Below are 19,425 nucleotides of genomic sequence, written 5' to 3' on the forward strand. Positions count from 1 at the left end.
AATCTTTAAACCATGAAATGTATTATTTGTGGCCTGGACGGGATTTTAGGGTGATAGAACGTTTTTAATCTGCTCTCTAAGTGTGTAGGAACAAATCAGGGAATACATTGCATATTAAAAGGCTTGTTCCAGACATTCAACTCGCAAGGATGCAGAATCTCAAAACAAGCTCATTCCTAGGGGGAGATTCTCACAAATGGGAAAGATGATGTATTGAAGATAAAAGGTAACCGTATCACTTTGGTATGAAAGATTGATCAGTCAAAAAGATTTTAAAATTTTAATTTTTTATAAAAATACAAAAATATGTTCACGTTTAGTTTTTCAAGTATAGTTTTTATTTTGTTTAAGTTCAAAATATGAAAATGACTTGAACGTACATGAGAAATGATAGTACATCCGTTGGCTGACTATCACACTTCATTTTTATTAAATACTTCGTCTCGACGATTGAGTCTTTTTGAGGTTAAATTTGTACATAAAATTTTTTGCACAAATTTAGGGGGAGAAATTTAAAAAATTCAAAAAGAGTGTGTGTGCGTTTAATAATAAAAAAATTCTATGTCTTTCAAACTTCACTCTTGCTTAAAATTATGTCGGCTGCTCAAGTTTGAAGAACATATACTTTTATATGTTTGGTCCGGTGATCTACTTGTAGATTCACAGGATAGCCATTTTTCTAAAAACTGAAAGCATCCGGGGCGATTGTGATGTGTTTTTGTATTTTGAATTCTTTCACTTAAAATTATGTCGGTAATTCCAAGTTGAAGGGACACGTATTTTCATATGTGTTTTGGTCCTGTTAACCACTAGTGGTCATACAGGATAGTCATTTACCTAAAAACTGAAGAGTGACCGGGGTGACTGAGTTCTTAACATGTGTGTCTTCTGTAATATTATGGGAAGTGATATTACTATTCAGTTAACAGCTTTTTAGAAGCTTTAAAATATTTTCAAATGAAAATTGATCCAACCTTTGGAAAATGATAGATAAATTGTTTTTGTGTGCTTAACGGGTGAAGTTATTAAGCTTAAAAGGCTCTAGAACAGTCATTGATGTGTATGGTACTTTCCACGATGCGTAAAAGTTAAAGTGATATAAACTAAATTTGCTAAACTTAATGTGGAGAGTCATTTTGAAGACATGTGCATGTCTCCAGATACATCTCTCCGAATGATAGGCAGAAAAGCAATTACCCAGACATACACGAGCCCGTTGGTATTTGGTCCCCAAAATGAAGTATCTTATTGAGAATGACAAAGAACAAATGTGAACAAAATTACTGTAAATATATAATCAACCAAAAGTTGATAAATGTTCACAAGCTTTTAAGAAAAACACAAACATGAGGGTTAATAACAGAACTACAGGGGTGGAGGCAATAATATAAGTCCTTTAACATCCTGAATGAAAGGCCTGTTAATTAAACTGTAAGTCCAACGTTCAACCTCAAATATGTTTGCAAATTTGAAAAGAAAAATCAAATAAACAAGTTCTGTCATTAAAAGTTTTTAAACCAAATCCAGGGGGTTGGAGTCAAATTGGGGTGATCTGGTGAAAGCCAAATACGCTTTGAGAAGAGATATGAGGCATCACAGGTCCATGAGTGATGTCCATATAAGCTTTATGCCTAACTGAACTTTAATCATATCAATGATGCGATGAAAAATCATGCTAAGTATGGGATACACGCTATCAATCTGTCTCTTAATGTCATAATAACGCTGAACATGAATCTTTGTGAAAGCACCTTAAATAATATGATTCCATGTTCGGATCTTTTCATAAAGGCGGCAGTTTTATCAAAAACTGAAATTTGATCCCAAATTTTTGCTAAATTACAAGAAGACCGAGTGATTAAAGTTGTTTTATTTGTTTTTTTGGTTTCATTTATTTTATTTTTACTTCTTGATTACTCTTGTCGAAACAAATGTGTTAAGAAATTGTTTGAAAGTTTTCAGCTCATGAAATCTGATATCGGTTATTGTGTTATAGGTGGTTTAGCTGGTATGATCTCATTTCAAGTCTTTTCAAGAAAATCATAAAAATTAGAAAAATAAGAAAATTACAAAAATATGTCTGTCTTGTTTTGTTTTATTTAATTGTTTTCAAAAAAAAATTACTTTGGTTGATCTTTCTATCGAAGTTGATTGTTCTTTCAAGAATGATTTCTTGCAACGGAAGCATATGAAGTATCTGAGATTCAAATTGGATGATGCTGTCAAAAAGGGGAGATGATAGATTATTGGATGCAGATGCTGAAGTTGCTGATCACTGAAGTTGCTGAATATGTTCTAGTAAAGATTCTGAAGATCTTGAAAGCATCAGTTTAAGAGCAAGATTGTTGGGTCATAATTTGGTTAAACTGACCCTATGAATTTCGGTTAGGCTGGTCTGAAGTGAAATAAACAAGAACGAAGTTACAAACCAAGGGGGAGATTGTTGGGTCCATATTTGGTGGTTTGTACTTAGTTATATGTTTATTAGGTTTAGTATTGGGCTTGGGTTAAGGTTGTTATGTAAACCGAGAACACTAAGGTGTTCTCGGTAGGCTTTGGGCTTTACTTAGGCTTGGTTGTTAGTTTCCCTATAAATAGATCTTATTGTATAGGGTTTGAAGGTGGTTCACGAGAGCAGAAAGTGAGCAGAACTAGAGAGGTTGTTCGTTCTAATCATTATTCAAGTATTGTAGGTGCTTAAGCACCCGACGTAGTTAATATACGTGTGTTTTGAAGCATCTTTGTGTTCGTTTACGTGTTATTTCTTGTGTTCTTGAATAACCGAGCATTGGTATTCCGCACCAATACTCGTTTGGTTGGTATCATATTGTAGTGATCCAGATTCGGGACTTACAGCAATATTTATACAAAAAGTTTGGAGAAAATTAAGAGATACACATTTTCCCGAGTTCAAATGCATATGAGAAGATTTAAAATCCAAATTTGAAACCAATCTTATATAAAAAATTATGCAATGTTGCTCGAATCGAGTTTAAAAAACAATTTGTAGTTTATCATACAAATCCAAATTCTTCGACAATAATGCAACTTTATTTGCTTTAATTTACAATTACCTGTGACTTTAAAATTATATTCTAACAAATCTGTAACGTTAATTTTAATATTTCATTATTTCACCATTAATGTTAATGAATGAATCGATTAGGATTTACATATAATAAAAACAAACTTGAATTCATATATTGGACATGGCTTAAAAAGATAAGGACCATATATTAAAATAAGTGAAAAAAATGTGAGGAGGGCTATGAGGATGACAAGTGGCAAAAATAGATAGTCTTTTATTAGAATATATAGATATAGATATATAGATATAGATATTGATGTTTGCAATATTTATACAAAACGTTTTGAGAAAATTAAGAAAATACACATTTTCCCGAGTTCAAATGCATATGAGAAGATTTTAAATCCAAATTCGAAACCAATCTTATATAAAAAATTATGCATTATTGTTCGAATCAAAGTTTAAAAAACAATTTGTAGTTTACCATACAAATCCAAATTCTTCGACAATAATGCACCTGTATTTGCTTTAATTTACAATTACCTGTTACTTTAAAATTATATTCTAACAAACCTGTAACGTCAATTTTAATATTTCATTATTTCACAATTAATGTTAATGAATGAATTGATTACGATTTACATATAATAAAAACAAACTTGAATTCATATATTAGGCATGACTTAAAAAGATAAGGACCATATATTAAAATAAGTGAAAAAAATGTAAGAAGGGCTATAAGGATGACGAGTGGCAAAAATTGGTAGTCTTTTATTAGAATAGATAGATAGATAGATATCATTCACCCAATCTCTACAAAAACATATCCTACACTCTTAAAACTTATATAATTTTCTAAAAAATATGTCTTCCGAATAATCTTCGACACCCGACTACTACCCCGATCCCGACGTTATTTCATACTCGGATTCAGGGGATGAAGTGGTATATAGTGTTATTCGAGATGCTGCCCGAATCTTAGTCGAGCATTGCGAAAGCTCATAACCACGAACAAGACGACCTCATCTTCAACGGGATCGTGTAGGTGCTCATGAACGGTTGATAAAAGATTATTTTTCGCCAGACGCGACTTTTGATTCGGAACGATTTCGGCGCCGTTTTCGGATGGGTCGCCAACTTTTTATATGAATAGTTAGGGATTTAAAATGCGATTATGCGTTTTTTTAACAACGGGAGGACGCGAGAGGTAGACCGGGTTTTTCTCCAGTGCAAAAATGCATGGAGACAATTCGTCAACTAGCGTACGAGACCACAAGCGACGCCGTGGAAGAGTATTTACAGATGTCGGAGACAGTGGCTCGTGAAGCCATTTACACGTTCTGCGAATGTGAGTATTATTATCATTTTAAATATTTATTTCTAACTTTTCTTATGCCCAAGTTTCCTTTGGATCCCAACTCCAATATGATCCCCATGCTTTATTAGCCCATACTGCTCCTGAAAGAATACCTATGGTTAAAAAGACAAATCCTAGGCTAATCACACGATAACTCCAATAATCCAATTGTTTAAGAAAATGGGTATTGTAATAATTCTTATCAGAAAAAAAAGAAGTTTTTTTCAAAATATTGTTTCTTTCATTCTTGTATTGGATTTCACCAAATGAAAATGATGCATTTAATTTTAATAAATTATTACTTTTAGAACTATAAAAAAGATTTCTAAATGTAATGACTAGAAGTGCTACTGATAATAATGATCCACAAAGAAGAGCCGCATAGCTCCATATCATCATACTTATGTGCATTATTAACCATTCCGATTGTAGAGCAGGTACTTATATTGTGGGTTTGTGTATTTCATTTAAAAGACCCGAAGTAGCAAAGCCTTGGGTAAAAATAGTACTTGAGGCAGTTATTGTGGTTAAATCATTTTTTCTTATTTTGAAATAAGGGACTATATGAATAAGGGGGAAACTCCATGAAAGAAAAATTAATGATTCATATAAATCACTTAGGGGGAAATGGCCTGAATAAATCCAACGAGTGATTAATGATCCTGTTAGGCATAAAAAAGTAGCCATCATCCCCTTTTCTGATGAATCATATGGTTTTATTATTTCATTGCCCAATAAGGTTATCAAATGAAGTGTAATTACAATTGAAACAATAGAAAAAGAAATATTTAAATGCAAACTTTATAAACTGAACTTAAAATTTTTAATATTAGGTATTCCTCAACTATATCATAAAAAATATTTGAGGATGTCGACTAAAACTGACATACAAAAATATACGAGGTGCATGAATAAAGACATGGTTTTCCCGAGATGCTTGGTAGCCTTGATTGCACAAACTGGGATTGGGAAGTCTGCCCAGTTACTTGGCAAGGTCAATATCATCGGGGTGATCATGATGGACCAACAATTATCCTTGAGGCTGTTGCATCATTTGGATCTTTGGATATGGCATGCGTTTTTTGGGATGCCCGGTGCAAACAACGATATAGCTGTGATAAATGCGTCCACTGTTTTTGACCGTCTCATAAATAGAGTTGGACCCGACACCTCATTTTCCACGAATTATGTCAACTACGAATACACATATTATTTTGTCGAAATTTATCCGGATTGGGCCACGTTGGTTCATAGCTTTACGTGACCGGCTGATGATAAACGAAAATATTACAAGAAAAAACACGAGTCGGACAGAATGGACATTGAAAGAGCATTCGGGGTATTAAAGAAACGTTGGTCTATCGTTAGACATCCGACTCGTATTCAGCAAATGGATAAATTAAGAAATGTAATGTACACTTTTATTATCTTGCATAATATGATATTGGAGTATTCATGTAGAGCAATTTGTCAAGACGAGTACAACGATGCGCCGGAGCCAATCACAACACTAAGGGTATATTTGGCAAAACTAGCTGGTAGCTGAAGCTGGAAGCTGCTAGCTGGTAGCTGGAAGCTGGTGGCTAGAAGCTGTAGCTGGTAGCTGTTAGCTGTAGCTTTTTAGAAATATTTAGGTGTTTGTTAGAGTAGCTGGAGCTTTTAATTAAACTAGCTGGGTGCTCGCGCGGTGCACTGTTTTAATCCAAAACCTATTCCGACTTGACCCATTTCGACTCAAAACTGTACCAACATAAATCGAACTGAATTAGCCCTTTTTCATCGACTCGTTCCGACCTTAATTTGGTCGTACACATGCATGGGGCTTGTCTGACTCGACTTGTTGCCGATCCTAACCAATAATCACATAATATGTTAATTTTTTAAAGTTAAAGAAGTATAACAATATGATACTCAAAGTAAAGAGAATAAAATGCTCGTTTTTATGATGAAATTTTTTTAAAAAACTATTAGTGTGTTAAAAAGTTATGGTCTTTTAAAAAGTTAGGGGGATAGTTGGTATTGAATATGGGTTAAATATGTAATTATTATATGAATTAACAAAATGTAATGAAAGTTCAAGTACTAAAATTGTAAAATTTAAAACCCTAAAAGCTTGTAGCTTGTTTAAACGCTACTATCATGAGCGTTTCAATTTGGATCTTTTTCTCCAAGCCTAAAAGCTTCAAGCTACTTTAACCAAACAGAACTTTTTATTAAATAGGAGCTTTTTCCTAAAAGCTTGTAGCTAAAAGCTCCTAAAAGCCGCTAAAAGCTCTTTGCCAAACATACCCTAAATGAAGATGAGAAACTTGCTAATTTATTAAGAACATGAAAAAGAGAAACAAATTTCAATTTTCGATCGGATTTAGTTGAACATATTTGGAGAAACAAGCAACATAGCGGCGACGACGACAACAACTAAAAATAGTTGATTTTTTTTATTTATATGTTTTTAAGTTTGATTTTTATTATTATTGTATTTAATAAATTTGTTAGTTTTTTGTTTTATAAAAGAAATAAAAATAAAGAGACACCGATACCCCCTTATAATAGAGGGACATTTTTGAATGCGGGCTTTAATGCACCCAATGTCACATGACGCTAACGTAACACCGTGGAGAACATAAATGCCCCCTCACAATAAATGACGGTGACTTAAAATTGAAACAAAAATAGATAGAAAACGACAAGAAAATATGGAAGAACATGTCACTCTCACACGTCACGAATAGTGTGTTGGAGAGAGAAACTGCTAATTTTAAACTTCCAGCGCCAACAAGTTGGTTGGGCAGACCTTTGACTCCCCCTCCTGCATTCAATTCCACCTCAACTACCACCCATTAACTTTAATTAAATTCTTATTTTACTTTTCTATTTATTAAAAAAAAAAAAACAAAGCCCAGCCACTCACGTACACCTGTTGACAAAAGACCATTCATGTCTGCAATCACAAACAACTGTAAAACTTTGTCTCGCGCATGACATTCAGTTATTATTGAGAACTAAACCAGTGACTTTCTCAATATTTATAAGAGAAAGTCACCGAGATACTATTAGAGGCGCCACTACTTTAGCTATTCTTATTTTTCCTTTTCAATAATAATAATAATAATCAGTTCAATTTTCAATTTCACCCCAAATGGTTTGCTGTCATCCGCACATAATTCATACATATACACGCATCTTACTTTGTATTGGTTCCTATTTGCATATCCAAACCCCTCTAGATCTTCTTCACAATATTCATTCTCTTTCTTCTTTGCTGGCATATGCTGGATCATGCCGTTTGAGCTGTTTTCCTGATCCTTTTAGTCAAAATTCAAAACACCCATTCGTCTTCTTACCTCAGTTTTCATCAATTTTATCTCTGGTTCTAATTATGATTTTAACTTGTTGCAAAATTGCCTCAGTTTTAGTCAACTGAACTGAAAGGCTTCAGTTTTGGTACTGACAATGAGAGGTTGGTTAATCTTTTGTGTTACTGTGTTTTCTTGGTTCTTTCTGTTGTTGTTACCTCAAACATGCCTATCAAGTGTTCGAAAAATTGCCAAAGTGAACCCGGGTTTCAGAGGGTCCCAAATGCAATACATTGACAACAATGGTTTGTTCCTTGTATCTAACAGTACAAATTTCGGGTTCGGTTTTAACACCAATAGTGATGTCACTTCATTCACCGTTGTCATCGTTCACATTGCGAGTTCACGAGTCGTCTGGTCTGCGAACCGAGGAGTTCCCATTGGCAATTCTGATAACTTTGTGTTTGATGTTGATGGCAATGCTTATATTCAGACCAATGGTAAAGTTGTTTGGTCGACTAACACGAGCCAGAAAGGCGTTTCGGTTATGCAATTGCTTGATTCTGGAAACCTGGTTTTGGTTGGAAAAGATGGATTTATTATTTGGCAAAGTTTTGATCACCCGACGAATACGCTAATGCCGAATCAAGAATTTAAAGCAGGAATGAAGCTGGTAAGTGATCCCAGAAACAATTTGACATTTTCATTGGAGATCAAGTCTGTGTTGGAATATCGTATGCCCGAGACACGTAATTAGGTTAATGTGGCTAGTTGTGTTTGATCCAAGTCGGGTCATACCCAATAACGAGTTAGACACACACCAATTATGTATTTGTTGAGATATGATCTATAAAACAAATACAGAACACGACACATTCAGAAATCGGGTTTCTGAATAATTACTTGAAAGTGTTAAATAAATTAATTGGTTAATTTATTTATTCAAATAATTATTATTGGAATGATTATTTAACTATGTGTTCTTTTGTAAAAAGGTTTATAAAAGATGGGGTGTTTATATATTTATTTTATACTTTATAAAATAAATAAAATAAAAAAAAAAAAAAAAAAAAAATATAATAATTGGGGCCGTTTTTGGGTGGGCCCCACACCCCATGATTTGGTCAAGATCTTGTCATGCATTTGGTGAATGGTTGTGTGTGAACTTAACTATAAACCTAACACCATGTTGGATGATGGTGTGTAATGATAAAAGATCAAGATCAAGATACATATAATACACTTTCAAGTAAACAAAAACACAACTCTTCCTTTCTTTCTTTCTTGCTTGTTTAACGGCCAAAAGAAAAAAGAAGGGCTCGGGTCTCGGGTTTTTCGTGTTCAAGCTTCCTAGCATAGCTCGGTGTGTGTTGGAGGCTCGGGGTATATTCCGTTTGAGGGTTTTCCTTTGAAAGTCTAGCATTCACATCATCATCTTCTTCAACCATCTACTAAACTCTTAAAGGGTTAAGAATGTAAGTGTTTACAAGCTTGATAGTTTAGCTTTTCCGTATCATTTGATCCTTGCTTCGGGTTTCTAGTAAATAGATTATTGGTAATCTTATAACATGAATAAACTAGGTTATTCATGAACATATACATATATAAACACATGGATACATATGTTTAGTTTGTAAATATCACGCTTCCGCCTTAATTGTGACTAGTTAAATGGTTAACTAAGCTTGTTAATTTCATAGAAACCCAACAAATGGCATCAAGAGCCGGGATACGGGAAACTAAGCTTCGGGTTCTCGGTTTTATATTTTTTCCCCTTGAAAGATTTTATACAAAAATTAACATGCATGATTTTTTTTTGTATTTAATCTTGTTATTGTTTTTGGCTTTGTTCAAAAAAAAAAAAAAAAAAAAAAATTAAAACCGAGTAAATGGGCCGAAGCCCAATTCGGGTGAATTTGGGCCGAAGCCCACTTTAATATGGTTATTGGGCTAACCGGAAATTAAAGGGAAAAACTATATGGGCCGAAGCCCATTTTTGGTTAAATGGGCCGAGCCCATGAGTTTTTTAATTGGGCCGAAGCCCATGTGTTTTGCACATGTGGGCCGAAGCCCATAATCACGTTATTGGGTCAAGCCCAAATTGGGTTGGGCTAGGCCCGATAAAGCCAAGGGGTTTTGGAACGGGTTCCTAAGACATAACGGGTTATGTTTGTTAATACTAGACCGAGCCGTAGACCAAGTGGATGTTTGTTTGTGGTTGATGTTGTGATTGTAGTTAATTATTCAAGTTTCGGTTTGTAATAATTAATTAGGGGCAATTTTGTAATTTTGTAATTATTTATTCATATGGGTATGTAATAAATAGGTTATTTGTAATATCTTTATTTTATAGAAAAATGTATTAGGACATTTGTTTTGTAAAATAAAGAAGATTGCAAAATTGGAAGTTTGGGCCTAATTGGGCCGGGTATGGTGATAATGGGTCTCACAAGCCCATTAAGGGATTCAAGCCCAAAAGGACCTAAGCCCACCAATTGAGCCCAAATGGAAGCTTATGGAAGCTAAGGCCCAAGTTCAAGCCCAATGGATCACAACGGGGTTGAAGAAGATGCTCGAAGCATTTGGATGCGGGATCGAGTGGGAGCTACAACATCCATGTGTCATGTGTCCCTTAGGATTGGACCTAAGACACACACTTGTTTCGGCTAACAAGTGTGGTCTAATTTAGTGGCTCGTGTCTAGTATAATTGTGTATGCTTGTTAATTGATTGTTTGATTGTGTGGTTGTTAGATATTAGGATATCAACTTCGTCACATAGAATTAATTAACAAAGCATAAAACGGGTTCTAATAATTATCGGTAATTACGTGACACATAGTTTAATAAAATGGATTTATTAACTAGCCGTCTCACGCCCATAATAAAATGGCTTTATTATAAATTAGAATTTTGAAAAATGGTTTCAAAATATCGTGTTACTAAATGCATGTTAGAACATGATTTAAAGTTTTACAACTAGAATTATTAAAACTAAAAATTCCCTTTTTAAAATTAAGGATAATAAGTTAAAACACCATCCTTTTGTATAACGCTTAACATATTAGTAAGCTCTTAGTGGGAAAAAGGTCACCTAACCACGTAGAGTAAATTAATATGTTGAGGTAATATTGGCATATAAATGGGAAAAAGGTCACCTAACCGTTTGTATGTTAATATTACAAGTTGATACAAGTAGGACGACTTAAATTAGAACCATGTGAAGAGGGTCACCCAAGCATGGGGTCTAATAGGTGTTGATGGGATAAACATGCCGACACGAAATATGATTTCGAACCGGTCCCATAAACTCTAGAAGTTGCAAAAGGGTTTGCAATTGTTATGAATAACTACCTTGATAAACCGACAATGGGAAAAAGGTCACCTAACCGGAGTCGGGTTTATCGTTGGATTCTAGATTTTAATTATTAATTATATTTGGTATATATAAAAAGGGTATTAATAATTAAAAGGTAAAACACTAAAATGAACTTAAAATTCTGCAGATGGCCGCACACGTCGACGACAACATAATCCCTAACGTCCAAAACGTATCTCTCCGATCTATTCTCGCTAAAGACCGTCTTAACCACAATAACTTTTCGGATTGGTTCCGAAATTTAAGGATTGTTCTAAAACAAGAAAAATTATATCATGTTTTGGAAACACCTATCCCCGAAGAACCGGAAGAGGGAAGTGAGGTCGAATATATGAATTGGGTCAAACTCACGGAAGATTCCATTCAAGTGTCATGCCTCATGTTGGCGACTATGGTTCCCGAAATCCAAAAGGATTTCGAAAACCATAATGCGTACGACATGATTACTCAACTTAAGGAAATGTTCCTTAAGCAATCAAGAGTTGAAAGGTTCGAAACGGTTCGAGCCTTGCATGCATGTAGAATGGATGATAATCAACCAGTTTCAACTTATGTACTTAAGATGAAAAGTTACATTGATCGCCTCGCCAAGCTCAATTGTCCCATCTCAAAAGAGTTAGCAACGGATTTGATCCTTAACTCTTTGTCGAAAAGGTTCGACACTTTCGTATTAAATTATAACATGAACGGGTGGGACAAAACCATTGGAGAACTTCACTCAATGCTTAAAACAGCCGAGGCGAGCATGGGCAAAAGGGTTTTACCCATGTTTGCGATCAATGAAGGTAGATCCAAGAATCGATCTCAACCCAATCTTAAGGCTAAGGTAGCCAAAAGAAAGGGTCCTCCTGTGCATCTTAAGGGTAAGGGCAAATCACCGGTTATGGCAAAGAAACAAAAGGTTATGGAACCGAGGGGTCATAAGGATGATCCTTGTTTTGGTTGTGGGGAGACCGGACACTGGAAACGCAATTGCCCGGTCTACCTAAAAGAGCTAAAAGACAAGAGGAATGCGGCGCATACCTCGGGTAATGTCTTTATGATTAATGTTGAGCTAAATCTTATTTCTTCTAACACATGGGTATTGGATACCGGATGTGGAACTCATATTTGCAATTGGTTGCAGGGGTTCAAAAAGAATGAAGACTTAAAGAAGGGCGAAGTGAATCTTTTCATGGGCAACGGTGCAAGGGTGCACGTGGTCGCTAGAGGAGACTTCACTTTATCGCTTCCAAGTGGTTTGGAAGTTGTTTTGAGAAATGTTTTGTATGCTCCTAGTTTGACTAGGAACATTATTTCTGTGCACCTTCTTAGACAATGTAATTTTGACTTTAAATTTGTAAGATCAGAAATGCATGTATCATCTAATGGTATCTTTTATTTTAAAGCTGTACCAAACAACGGTATTTATGAATTGGTTCATGATAATACCTTAAATAGCTCATTATATCAAACTTCTACTAAAAGACTCAAAAAGGATTTGAGTGATTCCTACATTTGGCATTGTCGCCTTGGACACATAAACAAGAATCGTATAAATACTCTCCAAAAGAAAGGTCTTTTGAAAACAAACGAGTTAGGTTCGTTTGATGAGTGTGAATCTTGTATTCAAGGCAAGATGACCAAAGAGCCTTTCAAAGGTACAAATGAAAGGGCTAAGGATTTGTTAGGTATCATACATACGGATGTATGCGGACCTTTCAAGCCAACTAGTAGGAATAGTGAAAGGTACTTCATTACCTTTACCGACGATTTTAGTCGATATGGGTATGTTTATCTAATGAAACACAAACATGAAGCCTTTGAAATGTTCAAAGAATTTCAAAATGAAGTACAAAATCAGCTCGACCGAACAATCAAGGTACTCCGCTCCGATAGAGGAGGCGAATACCTAAGTGATGCTTTTCAAAGTCATCTTAGAGATTGTGGAATTATTTCACAGCTCACTCCTCCTGGAACTCCTCAACATAACGGAGTATCCGAGAGGAGGAATCGAACACTGTTGGACATGGTTCGATCAATGATGGCACGAAGCTCACTACCGCCATCATTTTGGGGATATGCGCTACTCACAGCGGCTCGTATTTTGAATATGGCCCCGACCAAAAAGGTGGATCGAATACCCTATGAAGTGTGGCATGGAAAGGTTCCATCCTTTTCATATTTAAGGGTATGGGGATGCATAGTTTATGTTAAACGTGACACCCCAAATAAACTTGAGGCTCGATCCATCAGGTGTATCTTCATAGGATACCCAAAGGATGATATAGGATATATATTCTATGATCCTAGTGAACAAAAAGTGTTTGTTTCACGCAAAGGATACTTCTTAGAAACTAGGTTCCTTATGGAAGGACCTAGTGAAAAGAGAGTGGAACTTGAAGAGGTTCAAGAATCACTGGATGATACACAGTTGGTCGATACTAGCTTTCAACATGAGGATGTTGAAGATGATCAAATGGTTGATCATACACACGTTGCTCGCAGATCTAATAGGATTAGTCGACCTCCCAAGAAATATGGATTTCTTGTGGATGATTGCTACTTGGTCGATTCGGATGAACCGATCTCCTACAAAGATGCTATGTCACAACCTGATTGTGACAAATGGCTTGAAGCCATGAGCGCCGAGATGCAATCCATGCACGATAATCAAGTTTGGGAATTGGTTGATCGTCCACTTAACTCCAAACTGGTTGGATGTAAGTGGGTCTTCAAAAGGAAGACCGATATGCATGGAAATTTAGATACTTACAAAGCACGACTTGTAGCAAAAGGTTTCACGCAAACTCAAGGGATTGATTATGATGAAACCTTCTCGCCGGTCGCGATGCTTAAGTCGATTAGGATATTATTTGCCATTGCAGCTCATTTTGATTATGAGATATGGCAAATGGATGTCAAGACCGCTTTTCTAAATGGATATCTTGAGGAAGATGTCCATATGGTTCAGCCTGAAGGTTTTGTCGATCCATCTAATCCAGATAAAGTTTGTAAGTTAAAGAAATCAATCTACGGGTTGAAACAAGCATCACGGATGTGGAATCATCGTTTTAATGAAGAAATCAAAGCGTTTGGTTTCGTCCAAAACAGTGATGAGGCGTGTGTGTATAAATGGGCTAGTGGGAGTATAATCATTTTCCTTATTTTGTATGTCGATGATATACTTTTATTTGGAAATGATATACCAAGTATGGAAAACGTTAAAGCGTGGTTAAGTAGTCGTTTCTCAATTAAGGATCTTGGAGAAGCGACATATATCTTGGGAATAAAGGTCTATAGGGATAGACAAAGGAAATTGATCGGACTCAATCAAAGTGCGTACATTGATAAAATCCTGAAAAGGTTCAGGATGGAAAACTCTAAGAAAGGTTTGGTACCTATTCCTAGAGGAACCGTGTTAAGCTCATCCCAAAGTCCTAGCTCTAAGGAGGAGCAGGATAGGATGAAGCATGTTCCTTATGCTTCGGCAATAGGATCTATTATGTATGCAATGATGTGCACTAGACCGGACGTCTCGTATGCTTTAAGCATAACGAGTAGATACCAGCACAACCCAGGTGACAGTCATTGGATGGCTGTCAAGAATATATTAAAGTACCTTAGAAGGACTAAGGATATGTTTTTAATATATGGGTCTGGTGAGGAGGAACTCGTCGTAAAGGGTTACGTGGATGCGAGTTTCCAAACTGACCGAGATGATTCTCGATCACAGTCGGGATATGTCTTCATTTTGAATGGAGGCGCTGTCTCTTGGAAGAGTTCGAAGCAGGATGTTGTCGCGTTATCCACTACAGAATCTGAGTACATCGCCGCTTCAATGGCAGCCCAAGAGGCTGCATGGATGAAAAAGTTCATCATGGATCTAGGGATTATCTCTACCATTCAGGAGCCCCTAGAGATATTCTGTGACAATGAGGGTGCTATTGCACAGATCAAGGAGCCTCGTGCTCATCAGAAAACGAGGCACATTGAGCGCAGATTCAACTACATAAGGGATGAAGTTGAAAAGAGAAAGATATGTATTCATAAAGTTCATACCGATCAAAATATTGCGGACCCACTCACGAAGCTCCTCGATAGGCCAAAGCATGAGGGTCATGTTTGTGCATTAGGACTTCGGTATTCTAGTGAGTGGATTTAATCTGTGTTTAGTGTTTGTATAAGAACGAATATAATGGGTATCTCATGAAATTAATTATGTTTAATTATTCAATGAGTTATGTTCTATATTTGCATGTTTAATCCATGAATGACTTATGTTGTTCTAAACGTCCGTAGTCGATCATGCTTGTGGGAACAGGCATGAAGGTAAGACTATTATGAACTGGGATTGGTTGATATTCATGTGATGAATATAGGGCATAGGTTTGCCACCAAGGTTTATAAATATTTGTGGGATACAAATATTGGACATGATCCGCTCTCAAGGATCACTGCATAGAGTTAGTGCAACTGATCATAAGTAATCCTTGAGTAAAGGCGAGTATTATTGTGTCCTTTGACCTGAGATGCATATTGGATCTGTTTTTCCATCAAGTCTGATAACTTGACTCTCTTCTTTGTTTTTCGGTAACACGATGACGTAAAAGAAAGAGCTCAGATATCATACGAGATGTCAACAAGGATGTATGCAGTCAAGATGGGATTTGTTCCTCTTATGTGTTGAGAGTTTAGATGTCTAAGGCCTGTTAAGTTAAATCAATGAGAGAATGATCAATCTGTGTCTCTTCGATTTGACAGGACATCTAGCAACAAAGGGATGTAATGATAAGACTTACCTATATCATATCAAGTATGGACTTGAATGGGATGATGTTATTGAATGGCACTTAGTCAAACACACTAGGGATGGTGAACTGTTGTTAGGCGGTATTCACCATTAGCGTTAACTACCTATGAGTCTCGTGCAAGTGGGAGATTGTTGGAATATCGTATGCCCGAGACACGTAATTAGGTTAATGTGGCTAGTTGTGTTTGATCCAAGTCGGGTCATACCCAATAACGAGTTAGACACACACCAATTATGTATTTGTTGAGATATGATCTATAAAACAAATACAGAACACGACACATTCAGAAATCGGGTTTCTGAATAATTACTTGAAAGTGTTAAATAAATTAATTGGTTAATTTATTTATTCAAATAATTATTATTGGAATGATTATTTAACTATGTGTTCTTTTGTAAAAAGGTTTATAAAAGATGGGGTGTTTATATATTTATTTTATACTTTATAAAATAAATAAAATAAAAAAAAAAAAAAAAAAAAAATATAATAATTGGGGCCGTTTTTGGGTGGGCCCCACACCCCATGATTTGGTCAAGATCTTGTCATGCATTTGGTGAATGGTTGTGTGTGAACTTAACTATAAACCTAACACCATGTTGGATGATGGTGTGTAATGATAAAAGATCAAGATCAAGATACATATAATACACTTTCAAGTAAACAAAAACACAACTCTTCCTTTCTTTCTTTCTTGCTTGTTTAACGGCCAAAAGAAAAAGGAAGGGCTCGGGTCTCGGGTTTTTCGTGTTCAAGCTTCCTAGCATAGCTCGGTGTGTGTTGGAGGCTCGGGGTATATTCCGTTTGAGGGTTTTCCTTTGAAAGTCTAGCATTCACATCATCATCTTCTTCAACCATCTACTAAACTCTTAAAGGGTTAAGAATGTAAGTGTTTACAAGCTTGATAGTTTAGCTTTTCCGTATCATTTGATCCTTGCTTCGGGTTTCTAGTAAATAGATTATTGGTAATCTTATAACATGAATAAACTAGGTTATTCATGAACATATACATATATAAACACATGGATACATATGTTTAGTTTGTAAATATCACGCTTCCGCCTTAATTGTGACTAGTTAAATGGTTAACTAAGCTTGTTAATTTCATAGAAACCCAACAGTCTGGTGACTTGATTTTAACCGCGGGTTATAAAAACCCGCAACCGTATTGGGCTATGGGGAAAGATAAGAGGAGGATCATTAACAAGGATGGTGGAAATCTTGAATCTGCAACCGTTGAAAACAATTCATGGAAGTTTTATGATCAAGCCAGAGTTATGTTAGGGCAATTTGTGTTTACAGATGGTTCTAATGCTAACACCACATGGGCTGCAGTGTTAGAAGAAGACGGTTTCATTAGATTCTACAATCTCCCGGGAAAAATCGCCGGAAGTATCAATATTCCCGTTGATTCGTGTGGCACGCCTCAATCCTGTTCATCGTATCTTGTATGTCATGATGGAAACACGTGCCAGTGTCCGTCTGGGCTGAATGCGATAAGCTGCAAACCGACCCCGGTTTCTTGTAGTGGTTCGAAAGATCAGAAGAGTCTTATTAATGCGGGTGAGGGCTTGAGTTATTCGGCCCTCGGGTTTATGCAGCCGTCTTCGAAAACCAGCTTAGAAGGGTGCAAATCTTCGTGTTTGAATAATTGTTCTTGCTTGGTTATGTTTTTTGATAACCGATCTGGAAACTGTTACATGTTTAATCAGATTGGGAGCTTCATGGACGCAAAAAACGACGTAAGTTTCGAATCGTACGTTATGGTTTCACATACTTCACATGCGAAAAAGAAACAGTCTATGGTGGTGGTAATTGTGATAGTTATAGTCACAGTGTTTGTGATCATCACCCTTGTGATAATCGCGGTTCGTTTATATAATAAGAAAAATAACAAGGACCCTGTTGAAAACGTTGATGAAACATCAGAAGAGGATAATTTCTTGGAAAGTTTGTCGGGAATGCCAATTCGTTTCACTTACTTAGATCTCCAACGGGCCACCGATAACTTCAGTAAGAAGCTTGGTCAAGGTGGGTTCGGGTCGGTTTACGAAGGGGTGTTAAAAGACGGGACCCGGCTCGCTGTCAAACAGTTGGAAGGGATCGGTCAAGGCAAGAAGGAGTTTCGAGCCGAAGTGAGCATAATTGGCGGGATTCACCACCACCATTTGGTTCGGCTCAAAGGGTTTTGCACCGAAGGGTTGCACCGGCTCCTTGTGTATGAGTACATGGCTAACGGCTCGTTGGACCGGTGGATTTTCAAGAAGAACAAGACTGAGTTCTTACTGGATTGGGACACACGATATAACATCGCGGTTGGTACTGCAAAAGGACTAGCATATTTACATGAAGATTGTGATGTAAAGATCGTTCACTGCGATATAAAACCGGAAAATGTGTTACTCGACGATAATTTCCGAGCCAAAGTGTCGGATTTCGGTTTGGCTAAATTAATGACAAGAGAACAAAGCCACGTGTTCACAACTATGAGAGGTACACGAGGGTATTTAGCACCCGAGTGGATCACGAGTTATGCAATATCTGAAAAAAGTGATGTTTATAGTTTCGGGATGGTACTGCTTGAAATTATCGGGGGACGTAAAAACTACGACTCCTCGATGATATCGGAGAAATCCCATTTCCCATCTTATGCATTTAAGATGATGGAAGAAGGAAACACCGAAGAAATAATTGACGCGCAAATGAAAATCGACGAGCGAGATGAACGAGTTATTGCCGCTATTAAAGTGGCTCTATGGTGCATACAAGATGATATGAACCTAAGGCCACCTATGACCAAAGTGGTTCAAATGCTTGAGGGTTTATGCCCTGTGCCTGCACCACCAATGGCGTCTCAGACCGGTTCACGACTCTATTCGGGGTTGTTCAAGTCGGTTAGTGAAGAAGGAACTTCATCGGGACCTTCTGATTGTAATAGCGACACATATTTTTCTGCGATTCGGCTTTCGGGGCCGAGATACTTTGTATATATGACATACGTGTTTGTGAAATTTTGTTGTGATGCCTTATATGTTGCAATAAGGTTTGGTGAGTTTTTATGTTAATAGAAATAGTATCAAAATAATTAATTTCCGAATATAATGATAGTAGAATATGCTTTTTTTTTTTGTTAAACAGAAATAGCATCAAAATAATTTTCTGAACGAGACAGAAACAAAAGCGTAAATTTTTGCTTTCGAAGACAAAACCTACCCGTTGGTTATTGAATTGAGTCGGTTACTTCGGTTTTATTTTGTCGGTTATTTTGTTATTTGTTATTCGATCTTAAGACCTTGGTCCATTTCCCCATTTATGAATCAGCATAAATACTATGTGCATAAGCCCATGTGTTACTAAATTCATATAAACATTTAACATTTGATCTAATTTTATTAATACAAAATAAATCTCTTGGTTAAAACCCACCCAAGTTGAACCATAATTACAACAACTTATAAAATATCACAAAAGTTATAAAAGGCTAGGCTTTCTGATTAGATCTAATCTTCAACCACATGGCCGTGTCATCCTTGATAATCTCAACGTTTACTTCAAATAAACGTAGTTAAAAATCAAA

General features: G+C 36.2%; 1 protein-coding gene across 1 annotated transcript; it reads left to right on the plus strand.

The window, feature by feature from the left end:
* Nucleotides 1-7,814: 7,814 nt before the first annotated feature.
* Nucleotides 7,815-18,932, plus strand: LOC143589532 (G-type lectin S-receptor-like serine/threonine-protein kinase SD2-5). Its single transcript, XM_077070267.1, has 2 exons — nt 7,815-8,402; nt 16,970-18,932. Exons 1-2 carry the CDS (start codon nt 7,839-7,841, stop codon nt 18,911-18,913), a joined length of 2,508 nt encoding a protein of 835 aa, XP_076926382.1. The 5' UTR covers nt 7,815-7,838; the 3' UTR covers nt 18,914-18,932.
* The last annotated feature ends 493 nt before the right edge of the window (nt 18,933-19,425 follow it).

The sequence above is a fragment of the Bidens hawaiensis genome, unplaced genomic scaffold, assembly GCF_021521415.1.
Source record: "Bidens hawaiensis isolate Kalapana, Puna unplaced genomic scaffold, B.hawaiensis_p1.1 tig00037607_1, whole genome shotgun sequence".
NCBI classification, from domain to species: domain Eukaryota; kingdom Viridiplantae; phylum Streptophyta; class Magnoliopsida; order Asterales; family Asteraceae; genus Bidens; species Bidens hawaiensis.

Coding starts and splice junctions, on each gene's coding strand:
- LOC143589532 (XM_077070267.1), top strand. CDS start 7,839: ATGAGAGGTTGGTTAATCTTTTGTGTTACTGTGTTTTCTTGGTTCTTT. Junction 8,403..16,969: donor TTTCATTGGAGATCAAGTCT/GTGTTGGAATAT, acceptor GAAACCCAACAG/TCTGGTGACTTGATTTTAAC.